The sequence below is a fragment of the Physeter macrocephalus genome, chromosome 19 (genome assembly GCF_002837175.3).
Source record: "Physeter macrocephalus isolate SW-GA chromosome 19, ASM283717v5, whole genome shotgun sequence".
NCBI classification, from domain to species: Eukaryota; Metazoa; Chordata; class Mammalia; order Artiodactyla; family Physeteridae; genus Physeter; species Physeter macrocephalus.
The window spans coordinates 27,291,793-27,309,880 of NC_041232.1; the positions used below are offsets into that span (position 1 = coordinate 27,291,793).

The 18,088-nt window shown below is 43.6% G+C and overlaps 1 protein-coding gene across 2 annotated transcripts in view; it reads right to left on the minus strand.

Annotated features, from left to right (window-relative positions):
• RAB31 (RAB31, member RAS oncogene family) overlaps window positions 1–18,088 on the minus strand; it is a 114,009-nt gene that overhangs the window by 35,644 nt on the left and 60,277 nt on the right. For both annotated transcript variants that reach the window (XM_007127165.4, XM_007127164.4), the window contains exons 4-5: window positions 12,859–12,930; window positions 11,681–11,787 (exon numbers count right to left, since the gene is read on the minus strand). In XM_007127165.4, the coding sequence (XP_007127227.1) occupies window positions 11,681–11,787; window positions 12,859–12,930 (179 nt within the window). The remainder of the gene's footprint in view (window positions 1–11,680; window positions 11,788–12,858; window positions 12,931–18,088) is intronic.

The following is an 18,088-nucleotide window of genomic DNA, read 5'->3' on the forward strand; positions in this document are numbered from 1 at the left end:
CCGCTCCTCGCCTCGTCGGCTCTTCCCCGGACCGGGACACGAACCCGCGTCCCCTGCACCAGCAGGCGGATTCTCAACCACTGTGCCACCAGGGAAGCCCCCAAACTATTCTAAACTAAAGTTTACTTAAATATTTTTAAAATCGGCCATAAAAATAAACACTCCCCAACACACACATGTAGATGTGCGCCCCAACACTCTCCTAATCTCCACCAGACCACAACTCACACATCTACACCCACACCCTACACTCTCAGGAAACCTTCCCTGGGACCAACAAATATTGGTTAGAGATTCCAGACCATATCAGAAGTCCAAGACCATTTATCAAGACTCATGATAAAGCTGTGATAATTAAGTCAGTGTAGTATAGGTATGAGGATAGGTAAGTCGGCTTGTGAAACAGAACAGAGGGCCCTAGAAACAGACCTGTGCACCCAGGACACGTGATACACGACTGAGGTGGAATTTCAGTGGGGAGAGAATGGACTTTACAACCAAGAGTGCTGAGACGACTGGATATCCACATAGGAGAAAACAGGCAGCACACATAAAATCAGTGCCAAGTGACTTAAAGACAGACAGGAAAACAAAACTGTAAAGTTTTTAAAAGATAATCAACACAGTGGAATATCTTCATGATCTCGGGGGTACAGAAAGATTTCTTAAATGATTCGCCCTCCCTCAACCATTCCCCCCCAAAAAACATAAAGGAAAAAATTGATAAATTCTCTTAGGTAGGAATTACAGGCTCCTGATACTGTAAAAATATAAAGAGAGGACTTCCCTGGTGGCGCAGTGGTTAAGAATCTGCCTGCCAATGCAGGGGACACTGGTTCCAGCCCTGGTCCAGGAAGATCCCACATGCCGCGGAGCAACTAAGCTCGTGCGCCACGGCTACCGAGCCTGTGCTCTAGAGCCCGCAAGCCACAACTACTGAGCCTGCGCGCCACAACTACTGAAGCCTGCGCACCTAGAGCCCGTGCTCCACAACAAGAGAGGCCACAGCAATGATAAGCCCGTGCACCACAACGAAGAGTAGCCCCCACTCGCCGCAAAAGAGAAAACCTGCGCACAGCAACGAAGACCCAACGCAGCCAGAAATAAATAAATAAATAAATAAAAGTTTTAAAAGTATATATAAAGAGTGAAAATACAAGACATAAATTTGAAGAAGATATTTCAACACATACCATCAAATTAGACAGATAGATAGATGAATAAACAAGATGAAGGTAAATATCCCAAGAGAAAAAGTGGCAAAGTCTTGAACAGGCTCTTCACACAAGACGAAACTTGAATGGCCAATAAATAAAAACATGCAAACTTCCCTGGTAACTGGGGAAACACAAACTGAAATTCTTATCAGATCTCTCTCCATGTTCTGGCGTCTTACAGCACTAAGGGCGTTGAGTAACAGGAAGTCTCCTGCACTACCGATGTCCTCTTTGGAAAACATTGGCATCACTTAGTAAAACTGAGCTTGCGCCCACCCTGTGACTCAGCAATTAGACTCTCACACACCTGAACCTAGAGGAATGATAACACGTGGCACTATGAGATATGCAAGAATGTTCAAGAAGCAATGTTCATAATAACAAGGCAGAAATAACGCAAATACCCATCACCTGTAGGATGGATAGATAAGCTGTGTTGCACTCAGCAAATAGAACCGTGCACAGGACTTCCCTGGTGGCACAGTGGTTAGGAATCCACCTGCCAGTGCAGGGGACACAGGTTTGAGCCCTGGTCCGGGAAGATCCCACATGCCGTGGACCAACAAAGCCTGTGTGCCACAACTACTGAGCCTATGCTCTACAGCCTGAGAGCCACAATTACTGAGCCCGCGTGCCTAGAGCCCGTGCTCCACAACAAGAGAAGCCACTGCAATAAGAAGCCCGCTCACCGCAACGAAGAGTAGTCCCCGCTCGCCGCAACTAGAGAAAGCCCGCGCGCAACCATGAAGACCCAACGCAGCCAAAAATAAATAAATAAATTTGTAAATAAAAATTAAAAAGTAAACAAAGTGTATTAAGACTGCCTTTAAAAAAAAAAACAAAAAACGTGTACAGCCGTGGAAACGGACAAGGTACAGCTAACGTTCGTTGTGATGAAATCTCCCAGGCATGTTGAGGGTAAGAGACAAACCATCATATAATACACTCAGGGTTATTCCATTTACACAAAGTTCAAAAACAGGCAAACCTAAATCTATTGTTTAGATATGCAAACATGGGTGGCAAAGTACAAAGAAAAAAAAAGTGATTGTTATCACAAAAGTCAGAGCAGCAGTTACTTCTGGATGGGGAGAAGGGGATGTGATTGAGTAGGTACAGAGCTGTTCATTTTATTCTTTAAAATTCGTATTATTCTTTAAGATATACGTAAATGTTTTATAGATTCTTCATTAAGAATACTTTATAACTGAAACAGAGAGCAATTCCAGATCCCTCTCTGGGGAGGTCAGTCTTCAGTTCCTTCCCTCCCACCTGGATAATAGCAGTAGACGCAGGCTCAGCCGCTGCACAGCATCGGAAGAAGGTAGAAACACGGGAAGGTGCATCTCAGGGCCCAAAACACACCTTTTAACAGTGCAGACTCTACTCTGCTTCCTCATCTCACGTAAGGAAAATGCTGGATGTGTTATTCATTCACTCATTCATTTACTTGTTTGTTTGTTTACGCTGTGTCGCGTGGCTTGTGGGATCTTAGTTCCCTGACCAGGAATTGAACCCAGGGCCCCGGCAGTGAAAGCTTGGAGTCCTTACCACTGGACCGCCAAGGAAGTCCCTGGGTGTGTTTTAATACTTGCCATGATATTTCCACACCTTGCACAGTAGTGGCTTTTGATGTTTGTTGGCTTTTTTGCTTTTTAGTATTTGGAATAACTGGATTTTTATCATCCAACATCTCAAGTTCTGTTATTTGGTCTGTATAATTTTAAACAAACTCTTATACCCATTTTTGGCCCACTGTCAAGACTGGACTGAGTTTTGGAGTCACACGTAAGAAGTGAAGGCAATTCATGTATTCTTAGTAAAAAAAATATTTATTTCCAAATATATTTTTCATCTGCTGAAGACCTCAACTTTCTCCCCAGAACTTGAAACCAGTGGTGCCTGATGATTTCTGACTGGGTTGGCATGTGTTTCAGGAAGCTGCACAGGGGGCACTGAGCCTGCAATGTCCAGCTCTCACCCTGGTTTCCCGCTGTAGATGACACAGGAAATTGCAAGAAGCCTTACTTGCTCAAGAATCCAGAGAGGCTCCCACGCCTACCGTGGTATTGGCAGATAGGTTCCATCGCTTTAGCTGGTGGTGACTACATGCAGCTCTGTGTTGAGAAGAAGCCTGAGACCACAGAGGCTCAGGAGAAGACAGAGCCATGACTGATGGGCAATGGAGCCCGGGGATGAGACACAGAAGTAGGAGGCAGGACCTCGGGGGTTTGCCATCCTGGCCCTGCACATTGAGCCCAGACACTCTGCATACTTTTAAGCCACTCACCACCCACCCGTCTTCTCCCCATTCCCAAGGGCAGACGATCAGGTAGCTACTCTTGATGTCCCCCCCACCCCGCCATGACACCTGTCAAAGGCCCTCCTCCCACGCCCATGCCTTTGTCCACGATCTTACCTTCATGGAATTTCCTCCTACCCAACTTATCCTTAACAGCCCAGCTTGTGACACATTTTATCCATGAGCCTTTCCAAACCACCATCTGCAACGACAGACTTTCCCTTTCCTGAATCCCTTTGTCCTTCCTGCACCTTAACTTTGGAACTTTATTAAACATAGTCTTGTATTACTCATTAGATATTTTCCTCCCCCTGTATATCCTTCTTGGCTCCCCAAATAGAAATAAATAGCTCTAAGAAAATATTTTCTTCTCTTTTCTTGTACTTCCCATAGTACTTTGCTCCACACAGAACTACCAAAAGTTATTTGCTAATCGAATAACTGAAAACTGGTAGAATAAATCGCCTTCCTCGTCCCCCAGCCTAGTTTCACTTCTACCCCAGCTGCTCTGTTCTTGGAAGACAACCTCTACTCCAGGAGAAAAGTCTTGACTCATCGGCAGCAGCCCAACCAATCTCTCACAATGTTTCTCTTGGAGACACCAAAAGTGTTGCTATAAGATCTCAGAGACCCTGATTCCATTCCTCAGGATTCCATCCCTGATCATCTCCTGGGTTGTATTTAGGGAGGGAAGGGAGGAACCTTGGGCATCCCCAGGTCATCACCCACCACCTCTCCAAGCCCCAGACTCCACCACTACTTTCGGCGGGTAACTTCCATCTGCTACCATGGGCAAGATAAGATGAATCAGGACTCAAAGGCTCTCTCCTATCAGCACTTCTACACCATCACTCCTTCACCCTTTCTGATTCGTTCACAGCCCTAAGGATGTCAGAAGACCCCTGAGCTTGAACCCATTAGAGGAAGGCCAATGTCTAAGTGATCAAGAAAGGCAGGAAGAGTTCCTAATCTGGAGAGGTCACAGGGTGGTTTGTGTACAGAGTCAAGAGTCCAAAATCAGGAAAAGAAAATCAAGGAAACAGAACTGGAGCCTGCTATGAGGTAGGGGTGGGGTGGGCGTAATTTCTCCAATAAATTACTTATTATGATGGCTACAGATCAAGGCTGCTTGAAAGGCTGATGGGGAAAAGTGAAGGGGGGATTCTGGCTGAAGTGTCAGGGGTGGGATAGGGAATCCTCTTCTTCCTCTAACCTCAACACGTGGAGGATCCTTCCCCCCATCATTGATTAAAGCAGATGGTTCCTGAAATACCTGCAGTGCATCACATGAAAGCACCCAAGCAAGGTGATCCTAATTCTTGGCCCAAGCCAGGGCAACCAAGTACAGGCTGGATCTGGGGGAGTCCCAGCATCCAGGCGGGGGCTGGGTGCAAGATGCTGGTCCAGCGGCATCTGGTATCAATAAGATGGAGGCAAACCAACCCACAATCGCATCTTTTCTCCTGAAAACTATCATCGTAAGATGCAAAAAAGGGGGCAGGGGCTTCCCTGGTGGCGCAGTGGTTGAGAGTCTGCCTGCGCCTGCCGATGCAGGGGACACGGGTTCGTGCCCCGGTCCGGGAAGATCCCACATGCCGCAGAGCGGCTGGGCGCGTGAGCCATGGCCGCTGGGCCTGTGCGTCCGGAGCCTGTGCTCCGCAACGGGAGAGGCCACAACGGTGAGAGGCCCGCGTACTGCAAAAAAAAAAAAAAAAGGGCAGAGAACTGGAGCTGCTTCTGAAGGGGACAAGATGGTGGGTCAGAGGTGCTTCTTCCGTATCCTGAATGATGCTGGACCAATGTTTCCAGGCTCCGTGAGCTCCGAAGGGCAGCAGGGAGGCCCAGGCAGGTGTGGCCCGCAGTCAGAAGCCCAGCCAGGTTCCAGGACCACCCCCCCCACCCCCACCCCACCCCCACTCCCCGTCCCCAGCCTGCTCCTGCCCTATTGAATCAGAATCTACGGAACTGAATCCTGGAATCTGAATGTAAACAAGTGTGCTGAGCAACTCTTATGTTCATGGAACTTTTAAAACTCCTAAAGCGAGGTGATCTATTTCTTTTTTTTCTTTTCAAGACTTGTTTGCCCAAAATTTCCCACCAGGCCCAGGACAAGGCCGTGCAGTCTCTGGCAGGCTCTCCAGACTTTCTTTTTTTTTTGGTTGTTGTTGTTGTTGTACGCGGGCCTCTCACTGCTGTGGCCTCTCCCGTTGTGGAGCACAGGCTCCGGAAGCACAGGCTCCGGAAGCACAGGCTCAGCGGCCATGGCCAACGGGCCCACGGGCCCAGCCGCTCCGCGGCACGTGGGATCTTCCCGGACCGGGGCGCGAACCCGTGTCCCCTGCATCGGCAGGCGGATTCTCAACCACTGTGCCACCAGGGAAGCCCTCTCCAGACTTTCTGAGAAGGTTTCTTTTCTCTCTAGACCCCAGGCCAAATGTGCCCTCATCAGAGCCACGTGGAATTAGCCCGAGGCCTCGTGTTACTAGTTCAGAAGCCTGGGACCCGCCCTACTCAGCACATGTCAGCAAATGGTCACTGTCCGGGCTCCAAGCTGGCTGTGCTCCTCCAGCTAGCCACCTCCGGCCCTGCACAGTCAGTTCAGCACAGGCTCTCTGATTTTCGTTCAACAATGTATGTTCCTAAAATGTCCCCAATTTGCAACGCCCCCTCCCAGCATCAGCAGATGGTAAGGAGAAGGGAGGTGCCCCATCCCCTAGGCCCCATCAGGAGTCACACACACTTCTCCCCAAGGCCCGTCCTCACTGGAGAGGGAGGGGGCAGGAAAGCAGGGAAGGGACGTCCCGGAACACCTGCTGTGCACAAGCTAGGGACAGTCTTCTCACGCACAGTATCACCAACTCCAGTTTGCTTCCTCGCCTGGGTTCAGAGAGAACACACATCACTCCAACTCCACAATAATCTGAGCCCGAGGAGATTCTGTCTAGAATTCTTCAAGATATTCAGGAAAATCTCTCACAAAGATCAGGAGCCTTAAAAAAACATCCAAACTAGAAGTCCTGAGTTCCTCTGACCAGATGCCCGTGAGTGCCTTTCACGCTGGGGTGTGGTCAGACCCTTCTACCCTCTTCTGGAATATTGGTGGATGTGAAACCCACTGACCCCATGATCGGCATCTCCCCTGCGAAGCACTTCTGCATACAAACGCCTCCAGCGGGCTGAGTCAAGTTCAGGGAGTTAATCCCATTTCAAGTCCAGGCACTTTCAAAATACGCCAGGCCTAGTCCTGCTCAAGGATTTACAAGCTTACACAACCAAAGTCTGTTAGGTGAGCCCGGCTCCCGCTACACACACACGCACACGCACGCGCACACACACACCAAATCTACATACTCCTTCTCCAAACCCCAGTGAAAAAGAAACTATAGTCTTGTGGCAATTACAGAAGAGCAAAGTATTTTAGATTAGAGTAAAAGAAGGTCAAGCTCTAAATAAGGTCTGGGGTGGAGAGACTTGGCTAACTCCCCAGAAAAATCGTACCGGCAGGCGGAATCTGGAGCAGCTGGATTGGTTGGCCAAGAACGCAATTCCACTGCCATGGAAAGGAGTCAACAGCAGGTGTCGTTAGGCTCGAAGGCCTATCATTTACCAGACTATTTCTGTCTAGCGGGAGAAAGTTTATCCTCTGGGCAAGGACCAATCCACCAGGCTTCCCCTTCCCCGCTTTCCTAAATGGGAGTTTTTAATATAGTTCCCGTTTTTCTTCTGTACAGTGGGTGTGGCGGGGGAGTGGTTAAATTCATCCTTTGGCTCAGTGTTTACAAAACTTTAGTTAATCATATATAATATACATAATATGCATGTATATGTGCACATATACATGTCCACACACACACACACACCACTGCCTAAGATTTACTTATTATTTTTATCTAAATCCAACTTTGTTAACTGAAATTTGTACTGGGGTAGCTGTGGATTCACACGCAGTTACAAGAAATAATACTGACAGACTCCTTGTACGCTTTGCCCTGTTTCCCCAAATGGCACCGTTCTGCCAAACTGTAACATCACACCCAGGATACTGACACCAGTACACTCCATCTTGTTCAGATTCCCCTGGTTTTACTGGTGCTTGTGTGTGTGTATTATCACTCGTGTAGGTTCGTGTCCTCCCCACAGAGAGGTGGACGTTTCCAGCATCACAAGGATGCCTCGTGCTGCCCTTTTATGTCCATGCTGTCCTTCCCGCCCCCCTCCGCCCACCTCACCCCGACCATAACCACTAATCTCCCTCTAATTCTAAAATGGTTTCATTCCCCAAAGTTATATAAGTGGAATCATACAACATGAAACCCTTGGTACTGGCTTTATTCACTCAGCATATTTCCCTGGAGGTTCGTCCAGGTTGCTTGTACCCGTTTTGTTCCTTTTCACTGCTGAGTAGTATTCCACGGTGTGATGCACCCTGGTGTGCCCACTGAAGGACATCTGGGCTGATTCCATCACAAATAAGGTTTCCGTGGGGACTTCCCTGGTGGCGCAGTGGTTATGAATCTGCCTTCCAATGAAGGGGACATGGGTTTGATCCCTAGTCAGGGAACTAGATCCCACATGCATGCCGCAACTAAGAGTTCGCATGCCGCAACTAAGGAGCCCGCTGGCCGCAACTAAGGAGCACACATGCCTCAACTAAGACACAGTGCAATCAAAAGTAAGTAAGTAAATAAATAAATAATTTTTAAAAAAAAGTTTCCATTAACTTTCATGTGCAGGTTTTCTGTGAACGTAAGTTTTCATTTCTCTGGGATAAATGCCCAAGAGTGTGATTGCTGGGGCATATGGTAATTTTATATTTCATTTTTAAAGAAATCGCCAAAGTGTTTTCCGGAGTTTTACACTCACATCAGCAATGTACGAAGGATCCAGTTCTTCCCCACCCTCACCCGCACTAGTTGTTATCCCTCTTTCTTATTTTAGTCATTCTGATGGTCTGATTATGATATTCAACATCTTTTCAGGGCTTTGCTCAACATCTTGATGTTCTCTTGAGCGAAATGTCTGCTCATCTCTTTTGCCCATTTTAAAATCAGACTTTGTTAACCATTAAGTCTTCAGGGTTCTTTATGTAGCCTACATGCTACTCCTTTGTCAGACGTTTGGTTTGCAAATATTTTTTCCCAGTCTGTACGTTGTCTTTCATCCTCTTCACACGGGCTTTCACAGAGCAAATGTTTTTAATTTTGAAGAGGTCCAATTGATCAATTTTTCCTTAGATACACTGGGCTTTTGCTATCAAGTCTAAGAACTCTTTGCCTAACCCCAGATTCTCAAGATTTTCTCTTAGATTTTTTCTAAAAGTTTCTAAGAGTTTTACATTTTACATTAAAGCCTATGATTCATTTTAGAGTAATTTTTATATAAGGTGTGAGGCTAGGGCTGAAGTTCTTTTTTTCCCTCTTTTTTAAAGTTTGGCAGTTCCTCAAATTATTAAATACCGAGTTACCAAATGACCCCAAAATTTTACTCCTACGTATACACCCAGGAGAAATGAAAACATATGTCCGTATAAAATTTGTACATGATTATTCACAGCAGCACTTTTCATAATAGCCAAAAGGTGGAAACAACTTGAATTTCAACTGGTGAATGAAAAAATAAAATGTGATATATCCACACAATGGAATAACAGTCAGCCATGAAAATGAATGAAGTAACTGATACAAACTTCAACATGGATGGACCTTGGAAGTATGCTGAGTGAAAGAAGCCAGGCACAGAAGACCACATTTGTATGATTTCATTTATACAAAATGTCCACAAAAGGCAAATTAATAAATACAGAAAGGTAGATTAGTGGTTGCTAGGGGCGGGAAGGAGGTGGAAATTGGAAGTGGCTGTAAATGAGCATGATGCTTGTTTGTAGAGTGGAGATGTTCTGAAATGAGATGTGAGGCTGTCTAGACAACTCTATACATACACAAAATTCATTGAACTACATACTTAAAACAGATGGGTCTTATGGTTTGTCAATTATCTCAAGAAAATATATTAAATGCTTAAAAATTTTAAATTTACTAGCATCAAACTGGGTTTTCTTGTTGAGTTAATCAGAGGTTTGAAGGAGAATCTCAAAGGGAGTTATGTCCTTGATTCAATAACAAGGAGAATTTAAGAGAGTTTTCTGTCTAAGAAGAGATCCACATTCCACCTGTTAAACCACAACTACGGGAGCTGGAGAAGCCACATTCAGACCCACTGAGGCCCAACCAGGGGGCGTGGGCTCATGGGACACTGACACCATGATGTCACACTGGAAGCTGGAAGTAGCGCTGGATCGTCTCCCTTTGGGGATGGAGTATAGATAAGCAGACAAAGCAGAATGTCTGCTGAGGAGAATGCAAAACAGTGAATTCCACCCGGAGAAACGGTGTGACTTCGGTGCCAGCGGCCAAACCAACATGTCACAGACATCAGGCTGGACTTTTCCAGGAACTGCCCCTCTTCAAAACCACCCACCCTCCCATTCTTGTGATTATGGTGGGAGAAATCATCTGTCCCACCCACATCCCCTCCCTTGGCCACAAATGCTTTCTCATGACGTGGGGCAATCCTTTTATGGCAATGTAGAAACAAAGAGAGTGCCAGGCCAGGATCTTTCTAGAAACCAAAGCTGGAACATATCAAATACCAGAGCTAAAGGCACCCCTGTTTTTTTTACCATGTGGATCTCAGTACCTTCCAATAAGTTCCCCTTTTTCCTGAAATTAATTTCAATTGAGTTTCAATTCCGTATAGGCAACAGTCCTAACTAATTCCATTCACGTTTAAATCGTTTTCTGCTTAAATTGTCATCCATTAGTTCTCCCATGACACACAAGGCTTAGTTCACTGAAAGTCACAACTTCATCACAATTCAATGGTGTCAGATGAGAGCAAAGGCTTTCTCTCAGCAGAGGCTGCCTCTACCCACCCACCCCACCTCCTTCCCATGACAAAAGTTAAACCATTCATCTGGGAATTCTAGACAAGCAGGCTGTTTCAGGATTACTGCAGAAGGCAGAGATCTGAACTAAGTCTGGGGAGTTTAAAGATTTGCCCAGCCCCCAGAAAAACAAACAAGTAAGTGGTGGTTATGGCTGTTATTATAAACCAACCTGATGCAATGTGATATAAAGCTTCTGAAATTCCAAAGAAATAGAGCAATTTGGCAAAGGCCATCTTAAGGGCTTTTGCAAGATCTATTCCTGTAGTTCATTACACTTTGGTTTAATCATGTTTGGATTAGCAAAACCTGAAGCATGTGTCATTGTCTTTACGAAAATCAACTACTCGAATTGCTGAGAATTAAATTAACCAGGGGATGGAGACAACACAAATTCACTGTTTTCTTTTTTTACTTCAGTTTTATTTAGTAAAAATAGTTAGCTTATCAGGCTAGATAAAGCTATCATCACAGCTCTAGTCTACGCAGACTGGGTCCCTACAAACCTCTCTCCTGGCAGAGGAAGTTCAACATCCAGTGTCTCTGGGGGAAGCCAAAATGTTCACATACAATGCATCAAATTCAGATCTTAGAACAATACAGTGAGATCATATAGACTGGCTACATCCTTAAGTTAAAGTCTAGAACTAAAACAAACAGGGATGCTGTGGAAAATGTGAAGAATTCTAACCCTCCTCACCATATGAAAATGTTACTAAAATGGTAATAGTAGTAATAATGACAAAAACAACAGAAAAGGTAACAATAAACAATAATAAGGGAATTCCCTGGCAGTCCAGAAGTTAGGACTCTGCGCTTTTACTGCAGGGGGCACGGGTTCGATCCCTGGTTGGGGAACTAAGATCATGCAAGCCGTGCGGCGTGGCCAAGTAAATAAATGAATTAATTAATTTTAAAAAATATTAAAATCATTTAGCCCAAAGACATCTAGAGTCAGGGGTGTAACTGTACTCTGTACAGGAGATTTGATTTAAATATTCATGAGTGGGTCCTCCCTCAAATGTGCATCTCCCTATTATTTTTCCCTCAATTCTACTCTGGTTGAATAAATACCACCTTGATCACCACAAGTGAATGACATCGATTAAATTATGACACTGAGAACAGACTTAACCACACAGTTGTGACAGCCTTTTACGCACAGACATTCGGGATGGAGGACTTGAACCGCACAGACATTTTTTAAATGCATCTTACCTAATATCTGAGAGGTCGCACTTGTTTCCAGCGATAGCCATCACAATGTTTTCTGGACCATGTTCTTTCAGTTCTTTCACCCATTTCTTCAAGGTATGAAATGAATCCTAAACCAAAAGTGTAAATCAATCTTGGGAAAGACCCATCAGTGTAATATTTGAACCACGTAGAAATACAAGCCCAATATAATTTAATGAAGAAAAATATCTTCAGGGGGCACACAAAGGTTAACATACTACCCCAACCTTGGCACAAAATTTAATATTAGCTAAGTTATACTTACAGAGCCTGTAAAAAGTTCCCCTTCTAAAATGGAAACTTGAAGTTAAGATAATCATATTAGTAATTTTCTTTTATAAATAACATTAATGTTAGCCTTACCTCAACTTGAGTAAGACAAAGCAATAGGACTGAACCAATGTTCATGCTTAATCAGAAAAGAAAAAATATATACATACATACACACACGCACGCGCGCGCATAAACGCACGCTTTAGAGTCCTATTTTCCTAACTGCTCTTCCCTCACAATGACCTCCAGGAAACAGCCAAGGTAGCCACTCCATTTAGGAAGCGGTGGTCAGGAACTCATGGATGGTCACAGCATCGAATTAGTTAAAGCAGTTAACTACGTTCAGTCAAGCAGGTCCTGAATGCTGAGTTCCAGGAGTGGGGGAAATGCCAGCAGACCACTGCCGTTATTCATTGACGGGTATCCTGGGTCCTCAAAATGATAACTAAAAATACATTCATCCCATATGCATGCAGACACACTATACATATATAAACATCATCCTTGGCGTTTCAAGTTGTATGATTGAAACACTACTAGGAAATAAGTATCTATAACCATCAAACATGCAAAATTTAAAAGTAATTTTCCTTTTCCTAGAAATCTGACATTCTGGAGACCAGTATTAGCAGGCATAACCTTGCCCTTACAAACAGTCAATTTTAAAAACGAATGATCATTGTTGTTTATTTAATTTAGCAGGTAGATTTGAAAGGCTTAGCTACATATAGATGAGAGAAACTCAAAATTTGGTGTTCACTCTCCCCAACCAGCATACTGTGGAATCTCACCCCAGGCTGCTGGTAAGACTCAGTGATGTCTCTGCCTTGGTCCTTCTAGGAGGATCACCATAAACAGCACCTAAATTCTAAAGGGGACCTTCTTACCTGTTTGGTAATATCATACACTATGACAGCTGCTGCGGATCCACGATAGTACATGGGAGCCAGTGAATGAAACTGTTTAGGAACAATGGATAGTTTTAGGCCAAAGTGAACATACTTTATGCAATCCCAAATTAAACATAAAATTATCACCCTACATCATCCCTATAGGATCCCTAGAATTTCCCCAGAATTCAGATCAGATGATAAATTTTCCTCCTCAACAGCACATTCCCTTGTAGTTCATAAACCATGAAATTCATTCTTGGGAAAAGCCAAAAATAAACGTTACTTTCAATGTTGCTATCCTTTGAATTTTCTTTTCTCTACCGCTCATCACTTATCTAATATGGTGGACCCAGGGCAATCTCATTAGGATGATACAGCGATAAGAAGATGTTTGCCAAGGGAAGGAAAAGACAAGACTGGTACAAATCACACCACCCGGGCCTGGCTGCTAAGGAGAAACACTGCAGCAAGGGCATCTCGGCCCCCGCCCTCGGGCCTGGAAGGCTGCCGTCCCACAAATTCACAACAAATGGTGAGAGAGATGAGCTTCGTTCCAAATGTGAACAGAGCATGTGTTGCTGGTCATGAGAATCATTCATCCCCAAGCAGGACAGATATTTATCCTGGGGATACATACAGATTTTATGTATATTTTGAAGAATATATCTTTAAATATATTTGAATATATCTGAAGAATATATCACGGAGGTGTTTTGAAAGACAATAAGAAAAAGATAACTCAGCTCAATAGAAAAATGAACAAAGGATATATATATAGATAGATAAATCACAGAGGAAGAGTAATAAATTGCCAATAAATATTTTAAAATATGTTCAATGATAATAAAAGGAATGAAAATAAAAGCAATGATAGGGTATTTATTAATTTATTAAGTATTAAAAAGATTGATCACATCCAGGGTTGGTGTGGGTTTGGGGCAGGAGGCACTCATACACTACACAGGAATGTATTTTAAGACCTGTTTATGGAAAGATGCTCAACACCACTAACCATCAGGGAACTGCAAATCAAAACCACATGAGATATCACCTCGCACCTGTTAGAACAGGTATTATTAAAAAGACAAGAAATAACAAGTGTTGGCGGGGATATGGAGAAAAGTGTACCCTCATAACGCTGTTGTCCGGAATGTAAATTGGTGTAGCCACTGTGGAAAACAGTATGGAGGTTGCTCAAAAGATTAAAAATGGAACTACTAAATGGTCCAGCAATTCCTTTTCTGGATATTTATCCAAAGAAAACAAAAACACTAACCTGAAAAGATATATTCGCCCTCATGTACACAACAGCATTATTTACAAAAGCCAAGACATGGAAAAACTACCAGTGTCCATCAACTGATAAATGGATCATCAATAAGATATGATACACACATACACATATAGAAACACACCACACACACACAGGAATACTATTCAGCCATAAAAAAAAATGAAATCTTGCCATTTGCAATACCACGGAGGGAACTTGAGGGCATCATGCTAAGTGAAGTAAGTCAGTCTGAGAAAGATAAACACCATACGATCTCACTTACATGTGGATCTAAAAACAAAAACTGAATTCACAGATACAGAGAGCAGACGGGAGGTTGCCAGAGGCCGTGGGCAGGGGTGGGCATAATAGGTGAAGGTGGTCAAAGGGTACCAACTTCCGGGCTTCCCCACCAATGCAGGAGACACGGGTTGGAGCCCTGGTCTGGGAAGATCCCACGTGCCGCGGAGCAACTAAGCCCGTGCACCGCACTACTGAGCCTGTGCTCTAGAGCCCACGAGCCACAACTACTGAAGCCCGCGTGCCTAGAGCCCGTGCTCTGCAACAAGAGAAGCCACCTCAATGAGAAGCCCGCGCACCGCAATGAAGAGTAGCCCCCGCTCTCCGCAACTAGAGAAAGCCCCGCGCAGCAACGAAGACCCAACGCAGCCAAAAATAAATAAATAAATTTATTTTTTAAAAAAAAGGTACCAACTTCCAAGTATAAAATAAATAAGTCAGGGGAGGGAATCAATAGCATAGTGACTATAGTTGATAATACTGTATTGTATATTTGAAAGTTCCTAAGAGAATAGATCTTAAAAGTTCTCGGGGCTTCCCTGGTGGCGCAGTGGTTGAGGGTCCGCCTGCCGATGGGGGGGCACGGGTTCGTGCCCCGGTCCGGGAGGATCTCGCGTGCCGTGGAGTGGCTGGGCCCGTGAGCCATGGCCGCTGAGCCTGCGCGTCCGGAGCTTGTGCTCCTCAACGGGAGAGGCCACAGCAGTGAGAGGCCCGCGTACCACACACACACACACAAAAAAAAAAAGTTCTCATCACAAGAAAAAAAAATTGTAACTGTGCAGTGACGAATGTTACCTAGGATGTGAACTAGACTGATTGTGGTGATCATTTCACAATACATACATACACTGAATCACTATGTTGTAAACCTGAAACTAACATAATGTGGTATGACAGTTATACATCAATTTTTTTAAAATGTCAAGTACATAGAAGCAAAGAACAGAGTGGTGGTTAGCAGGAGCTGAGGGCGCTGGGTAGGGATGGGTGGGAAGACACTGATCAAAGGGGACGAGGTTGCAGCTATGTGGGTAAGTCTAGAGATGGAATATACAGCGTGATGACTGTGGTTGATAATACTTGAACCTGGAAATTTGCCAAGAGAATAGATTTCACATGTTCTCACCACTTAAAAAGGGTAACTATGTGAAGAGAAAATATGCTAATTAGCTTGACTGCAGTAACCATTTCACTACGTATACATACATCAAATCATCGTGTTGCACACCTTAAACATACAATTTTTATTTCTTTTAAAAAAAGAGATCTTCTTTCAAAGCTACTGTTGGTAACATATAACAAAAAGTTGAAATGTGCGTATCGTTTGACCCCAAAGTTCCACTTTTTTGATCGTCACACAAAGATCCTCATCCCTATGTGGTAAATGGGAGAAAAATATTCAAAACAACCCGAAGGTTCATTGTAGAGAATTCATTAACGGTGTATGTATATCATGGAAATGCCACAACCATTAAAATGATGGTGAGGATTTTTATTTCTAGGAAAAGAGATCCCTGACATACCATTAAATGAAAACAACAGTCTCAGAGCAGCAGACTCAGCATAATATAATTTTGGGTAAAATGTGTCTGGGTGTGTCCGTGTGTATAGGCATAACATAATGTTTCTCAAAATGTTAACAGTGGGATTTCTCATCACATGTACCTTTTCCTCATAAGAGTCTGTACTGTAAAAATTTTTATGACGATTTTTAAGTGATTTTTAAATTTTATAAAAGCAGCCATATTTCAGCCATAAAAAATAATGAAATTAATGCCATTTTCAGCAACATGGAGGGATCTAGAGATTATCATACTGAGTGAATGTAAATCAGACAAAGACAAATATCATATGATATCACTTATATGTGTAATATGAAAGAATGATACAAATGAACTTATTTACAAAACAGAAATAGACTCACAGACATAGAAAACAAACTTATGGTTACCAAAGGGGAAAGGTGGGGGGAAGGGATAAATTAGGAGTTTGGGATTAACATATATACACTATTATATATAGAACAGACAATCAACAAGGACCTACTGTACAGCACAGGGAACTCTACTCCATATTCTGTAATAAACTATGTGGGAAAAGAATCTGAAAAAGAATGCATATATGTATATGTACAACTGAATCACTTTGCTGTACACCTGAAACTAACACAACATTGTAAATCAACTACACTCCAATATAAAATAAAAATAAAATTTAAAAAAAGAAAAAGAAATAAAAATAAAAAGCAGCCATATTTACTGGGGAGTCGGGGGGAGGAGGGGAGCAGGGAGAGAAAGTTCGGATCCTGATGTTTTTCTGGCAAACAACAAAACCATCGTTCATTTTTACTTCCCATGCAATATTTTTCATTGAAACAACACTGGCCAAGTTGAAATGATCCTATTTGGAAATTGGAAGCACATCCATAGTCGAGGATTCCTTTTACTGCAGGATGCTAGTGTGGCCTCACCAGAGTGTGCAAAGAAGCAGGCCACCCACCCCAGCCCCACGGCCCTCGTGCAAGTCTCCACCTTGATGAGAAACTGCCCTGCTCCTGTGTGGCTTTCGGAAAAGGGAATGGGTTGGATGGAGCTCAGGATGGACCCAGGAGTTCCCAGCTGGAGGAACATGGCTTCTGACCAGGAGTCACTGAGGACAGAGCCTTTCCATAGGCACTGGCTGCCCAGCTCTGTGTTTGTTGTCCTTGTCAGGCATCAAAAATCTATTTTTAGTCCATCCTTTGGCAACGCACTCCAGATGCAGAAACCAAAATCAGAATTCCTGCCATAAAGGAGAAAAAAGCCACATATTTCAAAAAACATTCCTGCTTTGCTAATGGAAAAGAATACATATAAAGTCTCCTTTTAGCCCAATTATATAAAATGTCTATTTTTCCAAAATAGCCTCCGTCTAAGAATGGTCCACTTAAACACTCGAAGCAGGAGAGTCAGTATAAACTGTATACACAAAGAGGAGCAAATCGTGGATTTTCTAAGACAGAATTTGTTTTCAGCTGTAACACCGTGAAGTGAATCTGAAACGGTCACTGCTGTGCAGGTCTCATGAATTATTTGCTAGAGCTTTGTTTATAATGCATTACTTGCTCTTTCCTTCCTCCAAATGGAATCATTTTGAAATAAATCTGTTGATGAAGCCACTTAAACTTTATTACCAGGGACCTGGGGGTTTTAATGAGTTAAAGTTCGTGTCTCAGTTCCAAAACCCAGTAATGCGTTGGCCAAAGGATAATGTTTGTGGAGGACAAAAAGATAAATCACGTCTGGCCTACAATGTGTATACTTTTCCCCTACAAATAGAAAACAAAAGCCACAATCGGCCTCAACACTCAATATGAGATCATTCCATTTCCGTGGGGTTGGAATTAAGACTGATGAAACACTCTCATAAAAGATTCTTCTAGAAACAAAGTTCTCAATCACAGGAGGTTGATAAAACTTTTTTTAAAATCTCACCTTGAAAGGTTATTTGAAAATCAGCACAATAGATGCCAATTCAAAATCCCTTCTTCCCTAACTATCCAACAAAATATCCAGAATGCCAAATTAAAGTGTTCAGGGCTTCCCTGGTGGTGCAGGGGTTGAGAGTCCACCTGCCGGTGCAGGGGACACGGGTTCGTGCCCCGGTCCGGGG